Source organism: Mustela nigripes, chromosome 12 (assembly GCF_022355385.1).
Source record: "Mustela nigripes isolate SB6536 chromosome 12, MUSNIG.SB6536, whole genome shotgun sequence".
Classification (NCBI taxonomy): domain Eukaryota; kingdom Metazoa; phylum Chordata; class Mammalia; order Carnivora; family Mustelidae; genus Mustela; species Mustela nigripes.
Window position 1 is genome coordinate 93,373,758 of NC_081568.1, and position 25,965 is coordinate 93,399,722.

A 25,965-nucleotide genomic window follows, 5' to 3' on the forward strand; every position below is an offset into this window, starting at 1 on the left:
TGAAGAACATCAATATTGCAAAAATCTGTTCCTTTTTTTTTTTTAAGTAAGCTCTATGCCTAATGTGGAGCTTGAACTCACCACCTCAATATCAAGAGTCACATGCTCTACCAACTGAGTCAGCCAGGTACCCCCAAAATCCTATTCCTGAAATGTCTCTGAGCATTTATGTTAAAGTAAGATTTTTTATTAAACTATCTTAATTAGAGCAATTCTACTGCTCTAGAAATCTCAATTCTAAAAGCCTGTGAATTAAGTTTTTTATTTAGTTTTATGATATATAACTATACTAACAGAGACCCAAAGTAGTCCTCTTTGAAAACCTAGAGGTAAGTGGTGCTACAATGAAAGTTGAAGGATTATGATTCCAGCATGGCTTCCTTTAAACCACATTTCACTGTGGATTGCAGTTTTTTAATCCTTTGTTTTCTAACGGTTGGTCCTTCAGTACAGAGAAAACCTTTTAGTTCTATGGTATTTGTAAACACTTGTCTTATTTACATTTACCTTTATTTAATAAACTTGAACAGGTATAGATCCTCTGCATACCTTACTTTCGTATCTGTATGATCTTTCTAACATCTAATTATTAAACAATTTAGTGAGGGAGAATCAGATTAATTTATATAATATAGTTGACAGAAACTGGCAGTATTTTCTATTATTTTTCTAATTTTTTTAGCCTTAACCCTTTAAAAATTACTTTGGTAAGAGTTAAAAATTTTAAGAAATAAGAGATGGAAATGACTATGACGAATACCAGTAAAATAGTTTTGAAACTCATATAAATTAAATAAGTATATTTTGTTCCTAAAGGCCAAGAGAGGGAGAGACATATTACTTTTTATTTCAATAGTATAACTTCTAGACAGCCAGTAAGTACTCCTCTCTTCCAGACAGACTCTTAAGATGGCCTCCATGACCTCCCAATGTTTACACTTTGTGTGATCTCCTCCTCTTTAGTGTGGGTGGGACTGTATCTTGCTTCTAACCAAGAGAATACAGCAAAGATAAAGGGATATACATGATTACACATAGATGAGTACATAATTATATTACATAATACTGGAGCATCTTTCTTACTAGAGCCTTTCCCTTGCTGGTTTTAAGGAAGCAGACAACCAAATTGGTGAACTGTACATGACAAGGAACTACAGATGGCCTCTGGCAGACAACTAGCCCCAAACTAAAGATTTCAGTCTTTTAATAGCAAGGAACTGAATGCTGCCGACAATCTTGGGAATAAGAAGGTAGATTCTTCCCCTGTCAAGACTCTAGAAGAGAACCCAGTCCTGGCTGAGGCTAAGTCAATTAACTCATTCATGTACAACTTCAAGTCCACAGAAACTGTGAGATAATAAAAGTATATTGCTTAAGCCACTGAGTTTGTAGTAATACTGTTATGAAATGGTCAAAATCCTTTCTGCATTAACATAATTCCAGTTCTTTTTTTGCTCATCTTCCAATATCATAAAACCACCCATGTATTCAAATCATGCCTAGTTTTCCCTTCCTCCAGATGAACAGTCTAAATGTCTAAATGTAGGATTTTATTTCCATTATTTTGATCATTTTCACTCCTCTGATCCATTCAATTTCTCCTTATATTTATTTCAAGTATTTGTGAAAAGAATTAGACTTGACTGGGCAAAATAAACACAGCAATAACGTTCCTCATTAGACAGTACTCAATTTAAAGTAGTTATTGTTATCATCATTTTAAAAAATTTCAGACTTCCAGCTTTTTAAATTGTTAGTTTGCTTAGTATTCACTCCAACAGATAAATGTATATATAATGTCTTTGATGGATATTCATAAATGGAAAGAGTCTTCTATGCAAAGAATTTGTAGTCCGATGTATAAAAAATACACACACAATGAATAAATGTAATCAAGATATCTGGTTTCACTTTAAAAATTAAATTAATCCAGCATGATTAGATCATTACAAAACATTATCTACATGCTGTAATTGTCAACTGACTGCTTAATGTTAAGCTTAATGATCTGTAACTAATATCTTGTTTAATCTAAAAGAGAATACACAACTGACTTGTTTCAAAACAAAGATCAGTAGTTATTCAAATGAACTTACTACATATGCTCAAATTAATTTTGGAAAGAGTTTAGAATGTCAAAGAAAACATTCCTCCATAAATATATACAATAAAGAACTTTTCCCCAAAGTCAAATATGTAGATCTCTTTGTCATCTGAAATAAGATCTTAAATTTTTGATCAATCTCAAAATATTTCTAATATATACAAGCTGTTCAAAATATTCTTAATATATACAAGTTGTTCAAAATTATTGCTTGGACCTGCTTTATTTTTTGCTAATAGCACTTGTTACTTCTTGATAGTTGGCCATGTATTTATTTGTTTGCTTGATTGCTTTTTTAATTAACTCTCTTCACTAGAATATAAGCCTCATGGGAGCAGAGACTTTTCTTGTTTTATTGCTGCATCTCAACACCTCGAATAGCCTGACACATACATACTAAATGAATATTTATTTAATAAATATATAAGTGAATAATGCAGGTATAGAAACATAATAATATCTACATCAATGGACAAGACTATTCATTTATCCCTGGATAGTGGTAAAGAGCAATTTTCACTTCCTTTTTTTCTTTTTAGCACATATTTACTAAATTTTCTACAAATAACAAGTATTTTTTATAATTTTTTGAGATTGATAATACAATTTAATCAGAATGGGAAAATTTATGTCTGAATATGAGATAAATATGTCCCCTCTCAAAGGGTTTTTCTATATTATATTTTGATATAAAATTGAGTTCCCAATAACTGGTTAACTGGGAATTAACACCTATAAATGCACATGTCATTTGAATTATGCTGTCAAAATAGTATCATAATTAAGATCAGTAGTTCTTAACCAGACATTTCCCAAACTTATGAATCATAAAATATTTTTTAAAAGTGATATTCCTATAGAACTTAGGGAACTATGACAGATTTTCCACTCTTGGGAAGCCAGTGAAACACTTCAAAGTGTGTAATACAGGGACACCTTTGTGGCTCAGTCAGGTAAGCATCTGCCTTCGGCTCAGGTCATGATCCCAGGATGCTGGGATCCAGCCCATGTTGGGCTCCCTGCTCAGCGGAAGTCTCCTTCTCCCTCTCCCTCTGCCTCTCCCCCGCCTGTACTCTCTCTGTCTGCCAGATGTAGGAGACAGCCCACTAAGGACAAAAACAAAGCTGAAGACAGTAAGACTCCAGTTAGAAAGTCATTCCAGGGGTGCAGGCAAGAGATAACAAGGGTCTGAACTAAATAGACTGGTGTTAAAGGTAACAGAAATGACTAGTGAATAGACTAAAAGTGAGGAAATAGTCACAGTAGTTCACTTAAGATTTTTCAGCCATTCAAGAATATCTCATTCACATGCTTTATTTTTTGCCAATAGCACAATAATCCAGGGAGAGAGACAATAAAAGAAGAAAATCCTCTCCAACAAGGACAAAATTTTATGTTGGCAATAAGAGTAGATTTACTGAACTATCTGATTCATGCCTCAACCTTTGGAAAAGAAGGATCTACCTCAGCAAGACCAATGAATAATAAGATAGGCCTTCCAAAAGAGGATAATTTGAATATCTAATGGTTAAGAGTGATCTTTCAGAATACAATGAAATCTTTAAATATTTTTGCAAAAAGTCATCTTTACAATCATGATGTGAAGAATGCCATGTTATAGAAAAAATGATAGGAAAATTATATTGCAATAAACAACTAAATATTTGAATCCTAGTTTTTCAGCAATTTATATATTGTTGTACTTACAGTTTAAATTCAGTAAATATAGATAAACTAAGCTATTTCCATAATTTTTAGTTTCATTTCTCAGTACAAAGATCCATCAAAAAGTTTTTCATTGTTTTCTATTAAATTTTATGTCATGCCTTAAGCATGATATAAAAGTGGTCTTTTTCTGTATCAATTACTTTTTACTTTTACTGTATCAATTACTCTTCATCAACAAGGATGTCCCAGAGATCACTCAAGACATGTATCTAGAATGAGAACAGTCACTTGAAGAAAGAACTCCAGAGCAATCTTAGACTTGAAGCAGAAGAAAAGGAGCCCAAGAAGCATATGGATATAAACAAAACAATGGGTTTGTTTAACCCATTCTATTCTTTATAAATTTACTTGTTGAACCCTTCCCACTTTTTTCTAAAATTACTTGTTGCTGAACTTTTCTTTGTATTAAGCTGAAACCTGCTGAAATACTGAAATATACTGTCCCTGGCTCCGCCTACAAGAACTATACAGAACAAATTGAATCTTCAAATTTTTTTTAAGATTTTATTATTTATTTATTTATTTTTTATTATTAATTTTTTTAGAGAGAGAGACAGGGGAGGGGCAGAGGGAGAGGGAGAGAGAGAATCGTAAGGAGCCTCCCCACTGAGCACAGGAGCCCAGCTGGGAACTTGATACTATAACCCTGAGACCACGTCCTGAGCCAAATCAAGAGTCAGACACTTAACTGACTGAGCCACCCAGGAGCACCTTTGAAGATTTTAATTTTAAGTAAACGCTATATCAAATGTGGGGTTCAAACCCACAATCTCAAGATCAAGAGTTGCATGCTCCACAAACTAAGCCAGCCAGGTGCCCTTAATTTTTTTTTTTTAACATAATAGCTCTTTAAATACTTGAAACAGTCATCTCAATAATAATGATAGCTACAATTTGAGCAACTAATGTGTGCTGAGAAAAGTATTTAGAGAGTTTGGTTCATTTGTCTAAAATTACACCAAAGCCCATATTTTTTCTATTATGCCAGATATATCCTCTATTCTGTAAGTTTTCTAATCTTTAGACTAAACAGCCTCCTAACCCCTCACCTCTAGTGTTGCTTTTCTCTCAGTCAGTCTCCACAGGACTGCCAGGGTTATACTTCTAACACCCAAATCCGATCCTGTCATTCCTGCTTAAAACCTTTCAATGGGTTTCCAGCACATTTATGATAAACAAATTCCTTAATATGGTTTACAAGCCCTTTGTGTCTTGGCCTTCCTTGTCACTTGAGTTTCATCTCTCATGGCCACTCCTCACCCACTATGAAATCCACCCATCCCTCCAGTCCACATTCTAATAACCCGTTCTATGAACTGGCAATGACTGCAATGTGACATTCTCTCTTCTGGTTCAGGACTTTTGTAAATGCTGCTTCCGCTATATGGAACATACTACCCACTGTTCCCTCTACTTCTTTCTGCATAGCTACCTTCTCTTTCTCCATCAAGCCTCAGCTTAGAAGTCCCTTCTTCCATGAAGCCTTCTTTGACTATTCATTTCTAGGTTTGCTGTCCCTGCTATATATTTCTATAGTACCCTAACACTTGAATACTACCTTAAGACTCTTCAAATTTTATTCAAGTGTCTAACATCTCCCCATTAGCATAAAAACATCAGGCTAACCAGACAGCACAGAAGACTAGGCAACACTTGTGCTTGAAAATTATAACTATTACCTGGATAAAATAGGGTGGGGGGTTTTTCCCCTTCAAAGAAAAAATAATTTTACACAGACTTATATTTTAAGGAGGTCTCAAAGAGCTTCCAACTATTGATAAGTGACATCCTTTTTTCCACCCAATAAAAAAGTGGGTTTTTTTTTCTTCTTGTTTTTTTAATTCAGGTATAATTAACATAATTAACATACAGTTATAATAGGTTCAGGTGTAGAACATAATGTTTCAAAAATTCTATACATTACTCAGTGTTCATCAACACAAGTGTGCTCTTAATCCCCTTTATCTATTTTACCCACCCCCACATCACCCTCCCTCTGGCAACCACCGGTTTGCTCCCTGTAATTAAGAGTCTGGTTTTTTGTTCGTGTCTTCTTTATTTTTTTTTCCATTTTTTCCTTATGTTGTTTCTTAAATTTCAAATATGAATGAAGTCATATGATATTTGAATAGGTGACATCTTTTAAGAGGACTCTGGGCATTATCATTCTAATTACTCAAATTCCTATTGACTTTTATTATTAATCTTTCCATAGGTGTCAGAAGAAAGACAGTGGCAATACAACATAATACACTTTGTAAAGGCTACACATTCACTCACCTGAAACCCCACAATGAGAGTGATCATACAGATGTCGTTGCTGGAGGGTAGACTTTTTGTAAATAACATGAGGATGACCATTTTCATAACTAAAATGTGTGGAATCCTCTGTGGTATTCTTTAATGGTTCAATAAAATATTCTTCATCTTCTGTAGCAATAACGCCATGCTAAAAGAAGAAGGAGAAAAGAATTTACCAAGAAGCATCATTTTAAAAGTCAATTATCATTGCCAAGAGTCAAAAATAAGTTGATACCTTTCCAAAATGAGGTTAAAACACATGTTAATAGAAATTCAATTATCTGTACCCAGCAAAACATTATATAAATTTATCTATATCTTAAAGAGGATTTTTTAAATTCTTCTACAGGCCATACATGTCCTGTACTAAGCATGTCACATACATTATTTCCTCCAAACTTCTGTGAGGTAGCAGAGATTGCCATGTACTCGCTAAGACTTGTTTCCTTTCCAAATTGTGCACACAGCTTAACTACATCCTCTGTGTTTAGGGATAGCTCTATAATTAAGTTTTGGCCAATAGAGAAGAATACTATATACTACTTTTAAGCTCATCTCTTGAAAACCTTCCCAAAGAAAATACTCTTTCTGAAAAACTACCTAGGGAAGGCAGAAGCTGAAAGAGAAGCAATCTGTGTCCCTGACTGACTTCATGGAAAGCTGCCCAGCATAGACACTGATACAAAGGGAAATAAATTTCTATTGTGATAAACAATGGACATTTTAAAGTTCATGTCATACCAGTTAATATGTCCTTGATTGATATATATCCTATTTATCTTCATTTTGCAGATGAAGTAACCGACTCAGAGCTTAAGAACTTCTCCAACATTACATAGAGATAAATAAAGGAGCTGTAATTCACATAAAGCTCTGCTCTTATTCATATGATATATTCCTTATACCTATTCACATAGCAGAGTGTTAGCTCAACTATAGTTCCTTTTTAAATTTTTCTCTAGCCCAAATGGAGTAGCTTCAACCTTCTTTTGAGCTCCAACAGAGCTTATTATTGGTATCATTTATTTTTGATTAATGTCACAGTTTTTTGCTACCTCTCAAGTCTGGAAGCTATATTTACATTTGGTATAACTTTTCAACTGCATGTTTTATCTCCCCAACTATACTATTTGCTTTTTTATAGGCAAAAGGTTAATGTTTCATAAATCTTTTTATCGGTTATAACTATTGAAAGTGTTTCATATGTAGTATGAACACCAGATAAAAGTTGGTAGATTTAAAGAAATGAGAGAGTAAAAGTTATCTGCATTAGAAATAAGAACTTCCATACTGGTCTATTAGTGTTTTCTTAAATACAGCACATGTGAGGACTGCTCTTAATCCAACTAATTTATGCTGCAACACTGGGTGAAACACAAACTCTCTTGGTGTATTTCCTCAGCTGGAAAAATGAAAGGGTTGGTGTAAATTAGTGGTTTTAAAACAGCACTCTGGAGAGCCCTAAGGGTTCCAGGGAAGTGCCCTCAAGGGACTGCCCCAGACAACAAAGGGAGACCTATAGGGCTTAGATTCCTGCACTTAGCAATCAGCTGTGCTTTTATTAATCTATATAGTACTTTTCTACATAACATTTTATTTGAGAAAAAGGTCTTGCTGCTTTAAAAAAAAAAAAGCTGAAAATCTCTGGTCTGGATAATCTCTAAGGTCCCTTTGAATCTAAATTTCTATGATTCTGTTTAGGGAAATTAATGTTAAGTACCACATGCTTGAAAAGAAAGATAAAACATAACCAAAGCTGCTCTAACTTATAGGTGAAATTGGCAAGCACCTACACTAACTGAACTAAAGAATGCAAAAAAAAAAACAAAAAAGCAAGCTTTAGTCACTTCACATTATTTCGCCATTGTCTGCTTTACTTTAAGAATATAAGTCCCTAAATTAAATGCAAATACTAACAGGAATAACATAATATGCCATTAACACAGTCTAATACCTGAACATGAATTATTCTACCAGGAAGAGTAACAATGTGATCACAAACTGAGCATGGTCTTACAGAAAAGAGGGCATGTGTAAGAAGTTTCGGTAAGAGAGAACTATAAGAAGTGAGGTAATGAGTACTGCCCAGAAAGATAGAGCACTAAAGTGGTATCTTGCTAACCTGTGGGCAGAAGGATGTTGAAAGGTTCCAGACAAGAAGTTCAGGTTGTTGGGGGAAATCAGAGTCAGTAACTTGGTAAGTAAATAAAATCTCTAATTTCAAATATGGAAAGACTCTGGAAAAAAAATCCAGAAATTTTAAGTATTAGGTACTCTGTAAGATGTTTGTACACATTTTCTCACTTATTCTTACTAGCTCTGTGAAGTAAGTACTATTATCATCTCTACTCTGCAGGTGAGAAATACAGACTAAGCAAAGTTAAGCAACCAATTCTTCAATTGACATTGGAGTTTATTAATTTATTATTAGGCAGTATATTATTATCCCTTTATCCTCTGAGGGTTGTTTCTGACTTTATTTATTCTTTCACTGAGGATGTTCTGAGTGCCTACCACATGGTAAGTACTATTCTAGGTGGTGGGGATACAGTAGTAAACAAAACCAACTTCTGGCTCTATGATGGAGCTTATATTCTGGTGGGAAGACCTAGATAAGAGTGATTCATTCATTAGATAAATGATCAATCTAGCAATGTTAAGTGTTAAGAAAAAAAAAGCAGTTTAAGAGGACAGAAACTAATCAGAAGTGAGAGAATTATATACTGTTTACGATGGTCAGGGACATCCTCTCTAATAAAGTGATATTTGTACAGAAACCTGAACAAAATGAAGGAGCAGGTCAGACAGGTATCTTGTGAAAGAGCAGATCAGACAGTGGGAATGGCAACAAAGGCAATGAGGTATGAGCACACATACAGTATTTGAGGAATAGCAAGGAGCTATTGGAGCTAGAAGGAAGAAGGGGGAAAATTATTACAAAATTAGAAAAGTTCTGGAGGGTAGATGATGGAGGGCCAGAAATCTGCACATGCCTAGCAAGAACCCTGCTCTCCCTCACTTCCTTCTGCACCCCCACTCACCTCTACACAGTGTGCCTCAGGCCATCAGGATGAAAACCATCCAGCCCCCTTTCCCTAACATGCCAATCCCTACAAGAAGCCCAAGACGCATCCCCTGGATTCAATTCCCCCTATGGTTATGTGCATCTTGTTTTCTGATTCCATACCCTAACTCTCCCCTTTCACCATTTAAAACACTTCCCTTGTGCCTTCTCAAACTCAAGCTCAGCCTCATTTGTGAATGTTCACTTCATCTTGCTCAAACACCTGGGTCTCTCAAAATGACACTCTTTCTTCCCCGCAATCCTCTGGAATGGTGGATCCTGTTTTCTTTCCTATATGTCTCCTATTGGACCAAGAGGTAGGGGAAGTGTCCATGTGATTCACTGCCATTTCTAAACAATTCTCACTCTCTCCTTCCTCTAAAACAAACAACAACAAAAACCACAAAAACCCCTGCCAGCTTCCAATCTCATGCCATCACCAGCTCCCTCTGCTATTGCAGTTACTAATAAGCCATAGGCACTTTCCTCATTCATTCAAGATTTAAATTCTGGATCACTGTCATTCTCTGCAATACAATTACTGAAATAATTGTTGATTTCACTATCTTAAGTGACCAGTTCTTAAAATGTATGTGTGTGTGTTCTGGATCCCTTTAGAAATCTAGCGGGGATGAAGCCTAGGGACTACTTCTAAGAATAATATTTTAAATATAGAAAAAATATATAATAAGATTATAAGATTATAAAGAAAACTGTTGTAGTGAAATACCATTAACAAAGTATTTTTAAAAATGTAATATAAGAATGCATGTGGCTTTTTCCAACACTTTAAATAAAAATATCTGCAGCGGAGTAATAACTATCATAATTTTACAATGGTGATTAACATAAGTAATATTTTGAAGAACCTGAAAAACTGTAAAATGACATGAAAATATCTATAATTTCTATTGGTGTCAGCTATTTCCTTATTGGTTTGTTATCTACATTCATAATTGAAGGAACTGTTAAATTTCAGTTAAGAATTAGTAAAGATAGTGGCGCCTGGGTGGCTCAGTGGGTTAAAGCCTCTGCCTTCAGCCCAGGTCACAATCCCAGGGTCCTGGGATCCAGCCCCGCATCAGGCTCTATGCTCAGCGGGGAGCCTGCTTCCTCCTCAATCTCTGCCTGCCTCTCCTCTAACTTTCTTACCTCCTCAATCTCTGCCTGCCTCAATCTCTGCCTGCCTCAAATAAACAAATAAAATCTTAAAAAAAAAAAAAAAAGAATTAGTAAAGATAAAGATGTCATTTATCTCCATTCCAGTTCACAAATCCCCTGAATTTCATTCACGCACCCCAGGTTAAGGACTACAGACATAGATGGTTCCTTCAACTCCTGCCCTCTCAATCCCTTGACCTGCTCTCCATCAAATATCTTGTCATTCATTTTATCTTAAGCCCATATCCATAGTCAAACCCTAGAGTTCAGTATTTTCAATGCTTGCAACCCTCAAAATCTCAATTTCAAGTATCCCATTCTTCTAGGACTATCCTTCTAGTAGCCCAACTCTAAGAGATAGTTCTTTTACACCCACTAAGACCTCAGGATTCTACCATCTTTTCATTATACTCCACCTACTTCATGTCCTCACTCTCTCCTAATCCATCTTCAGTTCCACCTTCAATTCCCTTGCTCTTTTCTTCCTTCACAGAATTTATTTGATAAACCACAACTCTGATCAAACCAGTTTTGATCCTTTGGGCCTGCAATCTTGCAGCTTCATTTAGACAGAGAAAAACACATCGAGATGCTGACTAGTCTCACTTTAAATTCATAACCATAATCTCAACAATGTCCTTAATGCTTCACAGCAATTTTACTACATTTCTCTAATACATTCAGTATCCTGTTCTGTTGGATAAGTATTCCATAATTTCTCGTCTCCTCTTAATCCCTAATGACTCATCTTGCCATCTTCCATTCCAATAAACATCGTATAACCTCCTGCAAACTCCTGCAACCCAAATATCTGCCCACCTGCACCTCGTGATCATATAATCGTTTTTATTTCCTCTTTTATGGAGGAACTTGAAAATGTTTCCTTTTCTCTACATAATCATTCCCATCTTTATCAAATAAAACAAAATCTCATCTGATTCCACTCTGTCTATAGCAACTGATCATTTACTTTTTCAAAAAAGTCTTTAAAATAATTATCTATGTCCTCTTTTCTCCCATTGCTTTTCAAACCTACTCCAATCAGGTTTTTGCCTATATTCCCTATAACACCATGACTTCAGCACTGTTTGTCAAGGTCACCAACAATCTCCTCATTGATAAATCCAATGGCCAGTTTTCAGTCCTCTTATTTTGACTTGGCAGCGTTTTTCTCTTGAAATAAATGCTTCCTTTTCTTAGCTTCTAGGATATTTGTCTGGTTTTCCTCTAACTTTCTTACCTCATTATCCTTTGCTATCTCTTCATCATCTTTCTGACCTCCCTAACCTCCTAGAGTGCGCAAAGGCTCAGTTCCTTAAGCCTCTTTTTTTTTAATCTCTTCGTTATTCTTTCTATATTCCCTCACCCCAAGCAATTTCATATAATCTCCTGGCTTTAAATATCATCTATATGTTGATGATTCCCAATTTTATAAATCCATGATTCATATCCCTCTCCTGAATTTCAGACTTGCATATCCAATATGTTATACAACATATCAAGTTTAATAAGTCCAACTGAATTTAAGATATACACTGACCCATAGTACGGTCCTCCTCCAGGTTTTCCATCTCAGTTAATACCTGAGTCTTTCTTATCTCAACTCGTGGCTGCTTTCCTCTAGTTGTCCAGGCCTCAAGCTTAAAGTCATCATTGATTTGATCCTGCGTCTTCTAAAATCTACCATCTGGCCGCAGTTCTCTTTCCAACCTCACCTTCCATTACACTCCCTTTCTTTCATGAGTTCCAGCCAGGGCAGTCTTCTTGCTGTCTCCCAAACACTCCTAGCTCACATCTTCATACTTAAAGATTTCCACCTGGAAATCCTTTCCTTCAGATGTCAGCTTACCTTCCTCATTTTCCTTAGGTCTTCACTCAGTAATTTTTCCTTCTTAGAACTTATCATTATCCAACGTACTGTGATTTTTATTTATTTATCTGATTATGTATATCCTCCACAAGAATGCAAGCTTTGTGATGACAAGAATTTCTCTTTTGTTAAGTGTTGTACTCCTAGCATCTAGATCAGTGCCTATTATATGATCAGTACTTACAAATATTTGGTGAATGGAAGAGTGAATAAGGGAAAATGTTGAAAGGCAACTGTGGACATAACTAAGAAATAAGAACAAAATGTAAAGAAAGGGACAATTAAAAAGGACAATCTCTTGAAAATTAGAAGTATGACTGCTTGTAATTTTTAAATCAGTTGAAGGAAAAGAAAGCAAAATTGGAGAGATCTCATAGAACTTAGAATAAAATAGAATAAGAAGGAAAAAGAGAAAGACAAGGGAAGTAAAGAACCAATTACAAAAAGGCAGGGGTAGGGAACAGGAAGAGAAATTAAGGAAATAATTTATTAAATTTCTCTAAGCTGAAGGTGGGTCTTTAAATTGAAAGCAACCATGATACATCAAATAAGGATAAGGAAGGAAGATCCACAGCTTAGGACATTATTATAAACTTCTTAAAATAGAAAGGATAAAAAGAAGATCATATCACGTTCATTGAGGAAAAATCCTAGGAAAGAAAAAGAAAAGAACAAGAAGCAGACTGCTTCCCAAAATTCTCCCAAAATTAATCAGTGATAATTTTTTTTAAAGATCCTTAAATCCTTTCCTAAGACATAAAATCGTACTTATAAATTTGATGCCCCATATTTCCCTTTCCCAATTCCACCATCCATGGTTCTGAAGGAAAATAATTTTTTAAAAAAGATTTTATTTATTTATTTGACAGAGACAGAGAGGGAATATAAGTAGGGGAGTGGGAGAGAGAGAAGCAGAAGCAGGCTTCCTGCTGAGCAGGGAGCCTGATGTGGGGCTCAATCCAGGGCCATGGGATCATGACCTGAGCCACCCAGGTGCCCCTGATTTTTGAAACCAGAATTCCACATCCAGCTAAATTAGTAACCAAATATGAGGGCAACATAAAGTAACTTTCAAATAGGTAAGGATTCAGAAATGTTACTTCTCAGACACATTTTCTGACATAATTACTTGAAGATATTCTCCAATAAAACCAGGATGTAAACTCAGAAAGAGGAAGATGTAGAACTAACCAGGAAAAAAGAATCCCAATATGAGAGATGTACAATAGCTCAAGAAATTAACCAACAGACTGGAAGAAAAAAAGGGCCTCCAAAGAATGAATATATTCCAAGCAATAGATACAAAGACTAAGGAAATGGATAATACTGATCATTTAGTTAAAAAAATTTTTTTGATTTTTTTTCACAATAAGACAAAATAACAGTAATTAGAAACTCCAGAAATACAAAACCTGGATAAGAAAGCCATGGTTAAATATAAAGCAAACTAAAATGTGACATTATTTTGAACAATAGACAAACAGTAATATTAGGAAGTCTTCTTTGAATGGGGCAAGGGTTGAAATACTGAAACAATGGGTGAGAAAATAGGATTAGAAAACACTAATTAGGGGCGCCTGGGTGGCTCAGTGGGTTAAGCCGCTGCCTTCGGCTCAGGTCATGATCTCAGGGTCCTGGGATCGAGTCCCGCATCGGGCTTTCTGCTCAGCAGGGAGCCTGCTTCCCTCTCTCTCTCTGCCTGCCTCTCTGCCTACTTGTGATCTCTGTCTGTCAAATAAATAAATAAAGTCTTTAAAAAAAAAAAAAAGAAAGAAAAGAAAACACTAATTATCTCTACATTTACATTATTTACAACTAGAAACAGAATTGGTTAAAAGGACCTTTGAAGGGTACCTGGCTGGCTCAATTGGTAGAGTCAATTGAGCTTGATCTCAGGATTTTGAGTTCAAGCCCCACATCAGGTGTGGAGCCTACTTAAAAATAGGAGGGGGGCGCTTGAAAAAGTGGGATTTTTAGAAAAAGTGTTTACATTTTACATTTGATTAAAAATGAAACATAAAACAAAATAAGAATAGATGCAGGAGTTCCTAAGTGTGGTGGGCAAAGGTGTGATGAGGAACAGAGTATTTACATAGTCTCAAAGTATCTGCTCACAAATTCATTATTAGTTGCCAAGGAGAAAACAGTAACTTCAGTGGGCAAACCTGGCAGACCACATCTTAAGTAGCCAAAGGAGTCAACATGGGCCAGGCAGTTTCAATAGGAAACAAAGTAAAACAAAAATGTGTTAAAAAATAGAGGGAAAGAGAGCAAGAGTCAGAACGTCTTAATAAAGGATAAAGAATAGGGGCACCTGGGTGGCTCAGTGGGTTAAGCCTCTGCCTTCAGCTCAGGTTATAATCTCAGGGTCCTGGGATCAAGCCCCACATTAGGCTCTCTGCTCAGCAGGGAGCCTGCTTCCCCCTCTCTCTATGACTGCCTTTCTGTCTGCTTGTGATCTCTCTCTCTGTCAAATAAATAAATAAAATATTTTAAAAAAAAATAAATAAAGGATAAAGAATAGATGGGTGACACTCCACTATCCCCTTAGATATAGAAGAGTATCCAAACTTAGATGGCAGTGCTGATAACTGGGAACAGTATTATTCTATCATATTTAATAGCAAGTGTCATTTTAATATATGAGAAGTTTCAATACAGATTTATTTTTGATTATTCTTTTCTTTTTTAAAAAAAGGTTTTATTTATTTATTTGACAGACAGAGATCACAAGTAGGCAGAGAGGCAGGGGAAGCAGGCTCCCTGACAAGCAGAAGGCTCAATCCGTGACCCGTTACCATGACCCGAGCCAAAGGCAGAGGCCCCAACCCACTGAGCCACCCAGGCACCCTTATTTTGGATTATTCTTATTCCAAAAAAATCTGTTTTATATATAAAGCCCAACACCATTTACAAAGAAACTAGCAATCAATGTATTTAATTTATTCTACAAATAATATACGATTCTAAAAATTATTCTTTGAAGAGTTAATGCAAACACTATCAAAGGGCTATCAAAAGCAAAGACAGCAGAAATAACAAAAAAAATTTAGACTATTATCTTCCTTTCTTAACCCAACTCTGTATATTCTTAATGGGAGGAAAGACATTTATATACTATACATTCTTGTGAATTTATTTCCCCATCAGAAACTAAAAATTATAACATCTACTTACCAACCCAATACAGTTGCTTAAAGCCACTTTAGTTGTACTACGTTGATCTTGCAAATATCCTGTGTAATGACAGTTGTCTAAAAAATCATGTTTCCACTGGGGTCCATCTTTCCCCCAATATTCTACTGTAAAATGTTTGGACACGAAATCTGTGTTGAGAGTCAAGTTTAGGTGAAAGTGCTTGCCATAGGCTGAAAGTTTAAAAAATAACTTAGATACTGCCTGCTGTGGATCGATAGGGTCCATACTCCGTCTTCTCCTGGAGTGTTTATCATTTTTCACAGTAAAGCTGAGAAAAGCTCCATTTTGATCAACCCTTATTGGAATAGTTAGCTGGTAGTGTTCTAGATAAGTCAGGAATTCCTCTTTGTAATCACAAGGCAGAGAATCCAGAGAAAACACATGGAAGAAAAGAAAATTTAACAGAACGAAGAAGTAGCAGTATAAACAACAAAAACTGTATCAGCATCATTATATGTGAGATATGAATAAAAACTGTTATATTAAACAAAATGAAGCTTAAAATCTAATGATGAATTAAGTTCCAATTATTCCTCAAAATAGAATTATTTTAAAATTAGTTTGAAAGACTATTTTTTTGTTTTTACATTTATTTCTTACTGGATTCTAAAAGCTAAATTCTTATAGGAAATAGGAATATTTTATAGGGAAATAAAAAACAGTGAAAAGTACACATATTTAAAATAATAGAATTTAGCTCAGATAAAATGTGTGTTAAAGTTATCCAAAGGAGTGAATATTGAATTTCTACAGCTTTGCAGAAATATTTTTTAAATTGTCAGTTGGAATGGAAAATACAGAAGCCACTTCAGAAAGCAGTCTGGCAGTTCCTCAGAAGGTTGAACATGGAACTACCATCGGACTCAGCAATTCCACTCCTAGGTATTTACCTGAGAGAAATGAAAACACATATCCACACAAAAAGTTGTACATGATTGTTCATAGCAACATTATTCATAATAGCCAAAATGGAGAAATAATCTGAATATTTATCAACTGATGAATGAATAAATAAAATGTGGTATATTCACACAATGGAATATTATTCAACACAGAAGTGATACATGTATGACATAAATGAAACTTCATAATAACTGCCTTCATTATTAAAGCTCATTATCTAACATTCTAAAAACATTATGCAACGTGAAAGGAGTCAATCTCAAAAGACCACATATTATGTGATTTGTTTTGTGGGAAATATTCAGAATAGGAAATCTCAAGACATAAGTCGATTCAGGCTGTTTAGGGCTGGGGTGGAGAGTGGTTTGGAGAGAATTTGGGAGTGATTGTTAATGGGCACAGGGTTTCTTTTGGAGTGTTGAAATGTTCTAAAACTGATTGTGGTGATGGTTGCATAACTCTGCAAATATACTATAAACCATTGAATGGTGCACTTTACATAAGTAAATCAAATCATATATTTATTGTATCTCAATAAAGCTGTTTAAAAAATCTTAGATTGAAAAAATTTTAAAGAATTATTACACATATTTTCCTCATTTATGTATACTTAATAGTTCCAATCTACCTTCTTAACCACATCTTCCTTTAGTGAGGTTTACCACTAAGGGAAACCAAATGCCTGTCCATTGCCTCACTGTCTATACATGGAGTTCACCCACAAATATAAACTCCCATGAGAGTATGACCAAATAGAAATAAATTAAAAGACAGTATTTATTTCATCTCTTATAAGTAAGAGTTCACACTAAATGCTACAGCTTTATTAATAAACTTTGAGAGCCACATTGTATACATATAGACTTCTAGATATACATCAACATAGAAAGGCTTGAAAGTTTGGCTCATCCACACCAAAAAATTACTAGTTACCAAACATTCATGGGAGGGCAATCAAAAAGGCATTTTAATAAATCTATAAAGACTGGCCATGTCCATGGAAAACAAAATGTCATTCACTCCATGGATCTCTGTTTAGATCTTTTCTATAATATAAAGTTCAATTCTACATGGCGTCTGGTTTCAATTCTGTGGTGGCTCAGTCTGTTAAGCTTCTGCCTTCGGCTCAGGTCATGATCCCAGAGTCCTGGGATCAAGCCCCCCATGGGGCTTCCTACTTAGTGGGGAACCTGTTTCTCCCTGCCCTCCCAGCTCATGTTCTCTATTGCTATCTCTCTCTCTCTCTCTCTCTCAAATAAACAAATGAAATCTTTAAAATAAATAAATAAAGTTCAATTCTATGGATTCAGATTAGGAACCCATGGACTAGAGTTTGAAAAGTTGTACTTCTTACCTCTCTTACTTTTTTACTCAGATTCTAGTTCTTATATCAGAATTTTTAAGCTTGGAAAGTATTTTTATCACTAAGCCTCCATATTAGAGGAACCTTGTATCAGAATCTAGTTTTTTGCTCTTTTATAGCATAAACCCTTGGATTCCTTTTGAACATGACCTTGCCTGTAACTCTTAGCAATAAATGAGCTTGTTATAGTTTAGGATTCAAAATAAGAGGTCTGGGTCTATCATCTAAGAAAGATCAGTCAACTGTAAATTACACTAGATGTTAAATACTAGTATAACAAGTTAGACTACTTAGAACCCTCAAGATTTATGAAACTAGCACTCTGTTGATACAGTGGGCCTCCACTTCTATCACTACATATCCCAGAGAAAACATTCACCTAAACTAAATATTCAAAATCTTTTCTCATCAAATTAATAGCAGTATTTTTTGGTCACTTTCACAAGCAGGACCCCTACCTTGAGAACTGTATGAAAGCCTGTGGTCACTATGAAATTCCGATGAAGCCATGATAAGGCTCAAAATCCAGGTCAACGTCTTCCACAAAATTTCCATAATTTAGAAAACTAGATGATTTTTTTGGAGGGCTACCTATGTGCTAGAGAGTCAATACCATACCAAAATCGAAGCATAACAATTTTATTTCTGTAAAATTTCTTGCAAATTAATTATTAGATGTTCCACTGTTCAACAGGTACTTTTTTCCAACATCCCATACTTTCTTCTGTATCTGGATTCATTTTTTCAATCCAAAAGGAAACAAAAGAATGATGGTAAAAATTTTCACAAGCAAAGCATTTGACTGATTAGTTACTAAAGTATGGCCATTTTTTAACCTAGAAAAACAAACAAACAAAATTTATGTTAAATGAAAAATATTGATGCATGTTTACCAAAAGACAAAAAATACAGTATGATTTAATATAGTTAAATTACACTATTTTGTTCTTTATAGTCTAAAAACATTCACAAGACTAAAGAATCAGAAACCTAAATGGTAAGCAGGATAATGCCAGAGTTACTTAATAATCAAAGAAAGAATCTAAAGTGAAATCATAAAAATTATTTTTTTAAGCTTTGAAGAAAAAAATGTGTGGGTACAGTGACTAACCTCCTTTTCATAAAATAAAAAGTAGAGTGACTTTACAACCAAAATTCATTTTATGTAAGGGATAAATAGTATATATTCCCATTCCTTAATGTGCTTTTTAGAACACTCATATTCAAGATTGATTTGTTGCTATACAAGACACTTATTATTTTTTCTTAGAGTATATCTGCAAATACAGAGTGACACTTAGCAGCGGTCTGTGAACACTCAGACACTAGCACAAAATAAACTTCTAAAAATTTAAGCCATATTTACCTTACCCCTTGATTTTATCTGTAAATCTTATATGACTTAAAAAGGAACACATATGAGACAACTTCACCTATCTAGAATGTAACTGTAAATAAAAGAAGTTCATTTTCTGAAAAAGAAAGAATTTTTAAAAATTCATTTCAGGTATCACAATAGATTTCCTGTCCTATCTCATGCACTTTCTTTTCAACTCACAACCTAACTCACAGTCCATGAATTTACATTTCATACCAAAATGCAAGCATATGTGACTACCTGATTTCCCAGCACATAGTACTTTGGAAGAAAAGAGCAAAGGAACTAAGAAACTACGTCACTAACAGCACAAAACTGAAGAAAAAGAAAGACAAACTAGAAATTAGTGGCAGAACCCCAAAGTAATATGGTTTGGGGTACAGGCAAATGGCCCTTAAATAGTCTGACAGTTCCTAAAGTGTTATAGCTCAATATATATTCAAAACACTGCCCGAGTCAGGAACAAAAGATTAAATTGTTTTTAATAATATAACATATTACTAATATAGAAAAGTACACAAAAAGTACTAGAAAGATTTTCATTCCACATTCCTAATGTATGGGATTAAATAATAAATGTTTACATATATGTTGGTCAAAAAAATGAGTAAATGAATGAATAAATACTGATTAAAAGAAAATCACTTTAGGCATATAAGAGGATATTCGTAGTTGATTGAAAAATTAATTTATGTGGAATACTTCATTCCCTATGGTGCAAAAAATATTGGTTATTACAACAAATAAAACAACTACAATCATTTAAAACTTCTTCCATCCAAAAACTAATTTATTAATCAACAAATATGATTTACTATGTTCTTAAAATGCTGTTATGAGGCTACAGAAAAGATTAACACAATCCTTGCCATTTGAGAGTTCATAATCTAAGCAAGAAAGAAAAAAAATTCAAGAAATTCCGATGAATTTTGCCATAATAAATTTTGCCAGACTGACATTTGCCATAATAAAATTATGAAATGGCATTGAGGAGATCAGATGAGGGAAATGACTTCTGAATTAGAGAAGGATGGATCAGGAAAAGCTTATTTAAAAAGTGGCATTTGAGACAGGCCCTGGAAGATGAACACAATTTCACAGTTCAAACCAATGGGAGCAATCATTGCAAATTAAAGACATAGATTCTACAAAGTCTAGATGGGAAGAAAAAAATAGAAAGTCATTTCAGTAATATTTAATAAGTTTGGTTCCTATGGAGAAGACTAACAGGTAGTATCTAGAAAGTCAGTTTAAGGTCAGACCAAAAATGAAGAGAATTTTAAATGTATGTTACTTCTTTTAGTATTCACAACAATCTTATAAAGTGGATATTATTGCTGCTATGTCAGGCAGCCTCTAGGATGGCCCCAATGAGCCTGCTTCCTAATATCCACACATTTGCATAATTCCCTTCCCTTGAGTAACTTGAAAAATGTTACCAATAAAGTGTTGAGAAAATGTCACGTCAATGACTATATTATAAAAAAATTCTGATTTCTATCTTACTAGTAGACTCCCTTTTTGATGAAGCCAGCTGTCATATAGAAGGGCTCACATGGCAAGCAACTGAGAGCAGCCTTCCAATAACCACTAACATGGAACTAAGGCCCTCAACGTAATGGCCTTTGAGAACTGAACCCTGCCTACTAATATGTGAGTTTAGAAGCAGATCCCTCACCAGTCGAGCATTCTTTGGTGACCAGAACCCTTGCTAACATCTTGATTGCAGCCTCATGAAAGACCCTGAAGCACAGAACATAGCCACACCAAGACCAGTTTCCTGAATCAGAGAACTGTACATAATAGAAAGAGCGGGACCTTTAAAAAGTTAAACCAAACCTTGTTTCCACCACTAGCTACAGTACCTGGCACATGGGCATGCAAGAAATTTGAGTTTCTTTCTCCTTTCTCACACCCATCCTCACTCCCCACTTTTTTCTCAATCTTCTGGAGCCAGTGAAGAAACTTTAATAAGTAAATGAGTTGACCAGGGTCAACTAAAATCAACAACAACTAACATAACAACCTCTCTTAGTTACCTACACAATAAAAATGAATAGTGAACCCACTTTCTGACACCTGCTAGAGAGCTTAATCTGGCTATTATAAAGAAATGTGTATAAACACTGACTTTTTCAAATATAGCTTCCATAATTCAAACTAACATTAAAATATTACATAACTATTCATAAATCATTATGTATGAACTCTTTATATTGTATAGGAGTAGCATTATTATGTTGTGGAAAGGACAAGGCTTGGCGTTCTGGCTTGACTCCAAGTTACTTAACCTCTCTGAATATGTTTCCTCATCAATAAAACCAAGATAATGGTATCTACCTCACAAAGACTTGTCAATTAAATTAGATTACACATGATGTAAAATGTCCGCACACTTCACTTTAATGACTAAGGAAATATTATCACCCCCCTCCTTATCTTATTCATAAGAAGTATGATACTTTTCAAAGGGTTTACTTCAAAAATAGTTTCATGTTCTTGCGTTTCATGCAAAATGTGGAATAGTTAAATATGATGATAGGAATCAATCAATAACATTGTATTGTCTTTTAGCGCAAATAACAAAGAATGTAGGTCATGATAACTGGGCTTACAAATATTTTAAATTTAAAAATTCCATTTTCTTTGATTTCACATATGCTTTTTTTTCCAAATACAAATGTACCAGCCAGTAAAGTTAAGGGATTATTTACTTCCTTCCATGGATCAAAGGTACCCTAGCTAAGTGGAAATAAGATCAGACAACTTGCTCTACAGTTACTGCCTCAGTAGTTTCCCTGGTTGAAGGGTTCTTACTTGTCTTTTTCCTTTATCATCTTTACTTCCTACTCAAGTGATCTGGGAGTAGCCAAAGTAATAATTTCCTCTCATGAACTATTATTATGGAGCTAAAGAACATGTATAACATCCTACTCAACTTCTTTCATCCATTTTAACTCTGGTTCTTTATTTTAAGGCTGATTGGTCTTCAGAGGAAGCAACAATACTCTGTTCCCTTCAAGTATTTAATTTTTATATGTGAAAATTAACTTCTCATTTCATTTTCCATTTATTCTCTCAACAAACATTTAGTGTCACCTACTATATGCCAAGGACACTACTAGGCTATAAGTACAAAGGTTTCCAGATCATTTATAAACTTTGTGAGATTACCATCCCAAGGTATAATTGAAAACACTCAAAACTCACCTATCAAGAAGAGCAAATGAACCCAAAGCAAACATACAAAACATCATTCTACAAAAATCAAGCTCCAAGTTACATATATTCCCAAACTTTTTTTTCCAGATGGCAAGTATAATACACTATCTGTATTATAACTTCTCTGTTGAAAAGCAGAAACAACTTTTTCTTCTGAGGCTATTACAAAATGTTGATAATCAACTGTCTTTTGGTAGAACCAAGAGAACTATCCACCTCTTCTGGCTTTTCTTCTTCTCCTAAGAACGTGTTATTAATTTTCTTAATATGTTAACTCTCTTTATTTTCTCATAAAACTCACACACAGGGTAGGATTTGGCACAGAGACCCATCCTAAACCACTAGTAGCTACTAGTGGTTGCTAAGGAAATGAAGAGGAAGTGGTCAGAGTAGACAAGAGCAGAAATTAATCTTACACATATTGGCCCAGACATGAAAAGTATTAAAATATTTCAGGTCTTGAGGTTAGAGGTTTTTCCCCTTGAGCATCACAAAAATATTAGTACAACAAGATAGATTTTTTTTTTTTTTTGCTGCCATTTGTGGCAGATGAATGTATTTGATTTGTTTGAAATCAAGTTATTGGCCTCTATATGCTATTCTATAGAAATCCAAAACACCAATGATCACACTTAAGCACAAAATCAACATTAACCAGAACTGTAGTTACCACTTTGGTGAAACACAGAAAAACAATTATTTCCAAAAGTAATTTTCCCAATTTCCTTCAAATACACCAGTTGTACGTTACATTTCTTTCCCTGTCATGAATTTAAAAAACTGTCATTCCTACATTTTAGTCTCATCAACATAAGCTATAAAAGGGAAGAAAGAAAAGTAAATTACCAGAAGAAATTTGAATATAAAAGAATATGTTGAAAATCACACTCCAGTGTCTTTTTAAAAGTTCCAAGCAATGGTTCAGTTTCCCCTTTCCTCCTCCATTCTGCACTCCGCCCCCCATTCTACTTCGCCCACATTCTACTTCGCCCAGACAGAGGGTAATAGTCTGAGCTGCCCTGGTTGAGTTGATCCTAAAGTTAACATTCAGCAGCCCATTTCCAGACAGCAGCGCTAAATCTATTTGGATAAAACGCGTGTGACCCAGACAGTTGGCATTTGGCCCAAACGCGTTGCACCGGCAGCTCAAATAAAAACAAGAGTAAGAAACTCACTCTCTTGTTCCCTCTCAGTGCGCTTTTTCACTCTCTTTGCCTCTAGTACAACAAGGAAAGAAATTACCAAAGACAGGAATTGTAGTACACATTATCAGAAGGCAGCTTTCCAAAAACCCCTCTGGCACTCCAACTGCCCCCCCACACAACAATCCCTGAACTTTGATCCCATATACCATATACACAGACATACCCAGATATTCAAGGCTCCGGAGGGTTATGAGTCTAGCACGTCGTCCCAAGTGGCCAAAAGTAAATCAAAAACACACGCTTCCATCTCTTTGATTAGCCTATTAAAAGCTTAACATATCCTAGAGCATTGGGGCTATAGCTAGCACATTAATTCTGCCCTCTGAGCCCAGGCATAAAATATGCACTTGTCTGACTACTAAAGACACTGACATGAAACTATAAAATGCAGGTTTTTCTTTAAGAAAGCTAGAAATCAGTTTAAAATACACATCATTATTACCTTCCCGATTACTTTTTGGTGATAGTTAAAAGACCACAATAATCATAATCAAGTCATATTTCACAAAACATGTCTATTTGTATAATAGACGTGTATTTTTTGCATCATAAAATACTTGCAAGACCCAGATTTCTCCAACCCCCGACTAGTCTGGAGTTAAAAAGATTTCTATCTGTAAAATGAGTTCAGTCAAGCTCACTCATTGCCATTAAAAACACACACACACGCACATGCACACATACACACAGAGAGAGAAAAAGTTTTCTACGCGTTATTCAGAAGACAAGCAAAGCACAAGTTTTAATTTAAAAAAAAAAAAAAGCAAAAACGGTTTCACTGAATATTGTTAAGTCTTCCTTACCGTTTTCATCTTCAAATTCTGATAAAAGGTAAGTTTCAAACAATAGAGATTGCACTGGGCGACTCACGTACTCTCTCCTCTCTCTCTCTCTCTCTCTCTCTCTTTTTTTCTGCCCCCCTTTGCAAAGCCACAGCAGTCAGTTACTTATTCTGCAGCCAGAATAAAATCCTATAGTCTGGCTAAACCGGGCTTTAGAGAACGGACTTTGCGATTTGGCAATAAAAGAGATGCCATCAACACATCCAGGCTACCATCCAGAGATGCTGCCTTTGCAAATCCCCTTTCTCTCTCGACCCCCCCTCTCCAAAAAAAAAAAAAAAAAAAAAGGAAAGGAAAAAAAGAAAGAAGGAAGGGGAAAAAAAGGCTTATTGGGGGTGGAAGTGGTGCCCTCTCTTCCTGGACAGCTTAGTGCCTTTGCTATGCAAATAACATGTGAAGAGCATCAAAGGGTATCAAGAGAAAAGAAGACAAGAGGAGCAGGAAGGGCAGCAAAGTTTTGTTGAAGTAGCCCTAGATCTCACTACCGGCCCCCAGCCAACTTGAATTGCAGCAGGAGAAAATTTTGGCAGCTTTTCCTCGGAGGCAGAGCACACTGACGTCAGTCTGCAGATGTGCCGGGCTGCGTCGGGTGCGCATGTGTCCTGGGTCGTCACGTGGAGGGGGAGGGGAGGTAGAGGTACAATCAGGGTAACCAACTACCAGCCATTCAGAAGGGCTTAGACAATGTCAACTTTTCCACCCTGTGAATGAGAGAGATTCTGGCCCTTCTAAACTCAGTCCCCTACCCCACTCCGCCTCTTTTTCTTCCTCCTCCTCTTTTTAGAAATTCTAGCCTGGTTTGTGATTAGTTGTTTCTTGGAAAAAGGAACGGGGAGGGAGAGGATGAATGACTTCAGATGAATTAATGTCACTGTTAAGATCGCTGGTGTCCTTCTCCGTGCATTTTTTTAAGTCCACGCAACAAAAATAGTAAAAGTTACGCATAAAGTGCCCTTAAGGAAACTTACAGCAAACTTAGATCAGTGCCATATTTCAAGACTCAGTAGCTACATGTGCATAAAATGCCTGTGTTTTTTCAATATACCTCAACAAGTAAAATTGCCACCAACAGGGAGAGTAGACTAAAGTAAACTAAGACCAGCACATTTTCCATCTGATTACCGACTTCAGGTTATGTGGGGCTTTAAAAGAAGGGGGGGAAAAAAAAGTGGGGGAGGAGGAAGAAAGAGAAGCTTGCATTATTTCCAGATGAGGGTGAGACTGGCTGGTGTTTTAAAGTGCAACCGGGGAAAGCTACAAGTGGAGTGTATTTTTTTAAGTCAGTACATTGAATGAAACCTCAATGACTGTCCAAATGAAAATAAATCCAAAGTCAGACCCTCAAAAAAGGGAGAAAAAAAAAAAAAAACAGGAACCCTGCTGCGATCTCAAGATAAACAAACAAAACCTCAAAACTGGTTCTTCAAGCTTCCCAATCCCACCCTCCGTCCCACCCCCACATCTCCGTGCACACCAGCTGCTAGTACACACTTTAAAGGATAAAACACCACTAAAACGTAGCACTTTCACTTTCAGTTGCTGGGAGAAAGCCATTGGCATTAAACTGTGGGGGAAATGCCCAAATATGTTTTCCATGTCCTAAAGCAAGCAAACAAAAGTCTGGCA

The 25,965-nt window shown here is 35.5% G+C and overlaps 1 protein-coding gene across 1 annotated transcript in view; it reads right to left on the reverse strand.

Annotated features, from left to right (window-relative positions):
* ADAMTS6 (ADAM metallopeptidase with thrombospondin type 1 motif 6) overlaps positions 1-24,841 on the reverse strand; it is a 309,107-nt gene extending 284,266 nt beyond the window's left edge. Inside the window, exons 1-4 of the mRNA XM_059417959.1 lie at positions 24,301-24,841; positions 18,151-18,528; positions 15,406-15,770; positions 6,113-6,281 (exon numbers count right to left, since the gene is read on the reverse strand). Coding sequence (XP_059273942.1) covers positions 6,113-6,281; positions 15,406-15,770; positions 18,151-18,247 — 631 coding nt within the window. The 5' untranslated portion in view covers positions 18,248-18,528; positions 24,301-24,841. The remainder of the gene's footprint in view (positions 1-6,112; positions 6,282-15,405; positions 15,771-18,150; positions 18,529-24,300) is intronic.
* Between the last annotated feature and the right edge of the window lie 1,124 nt (positions 24,842-25,965).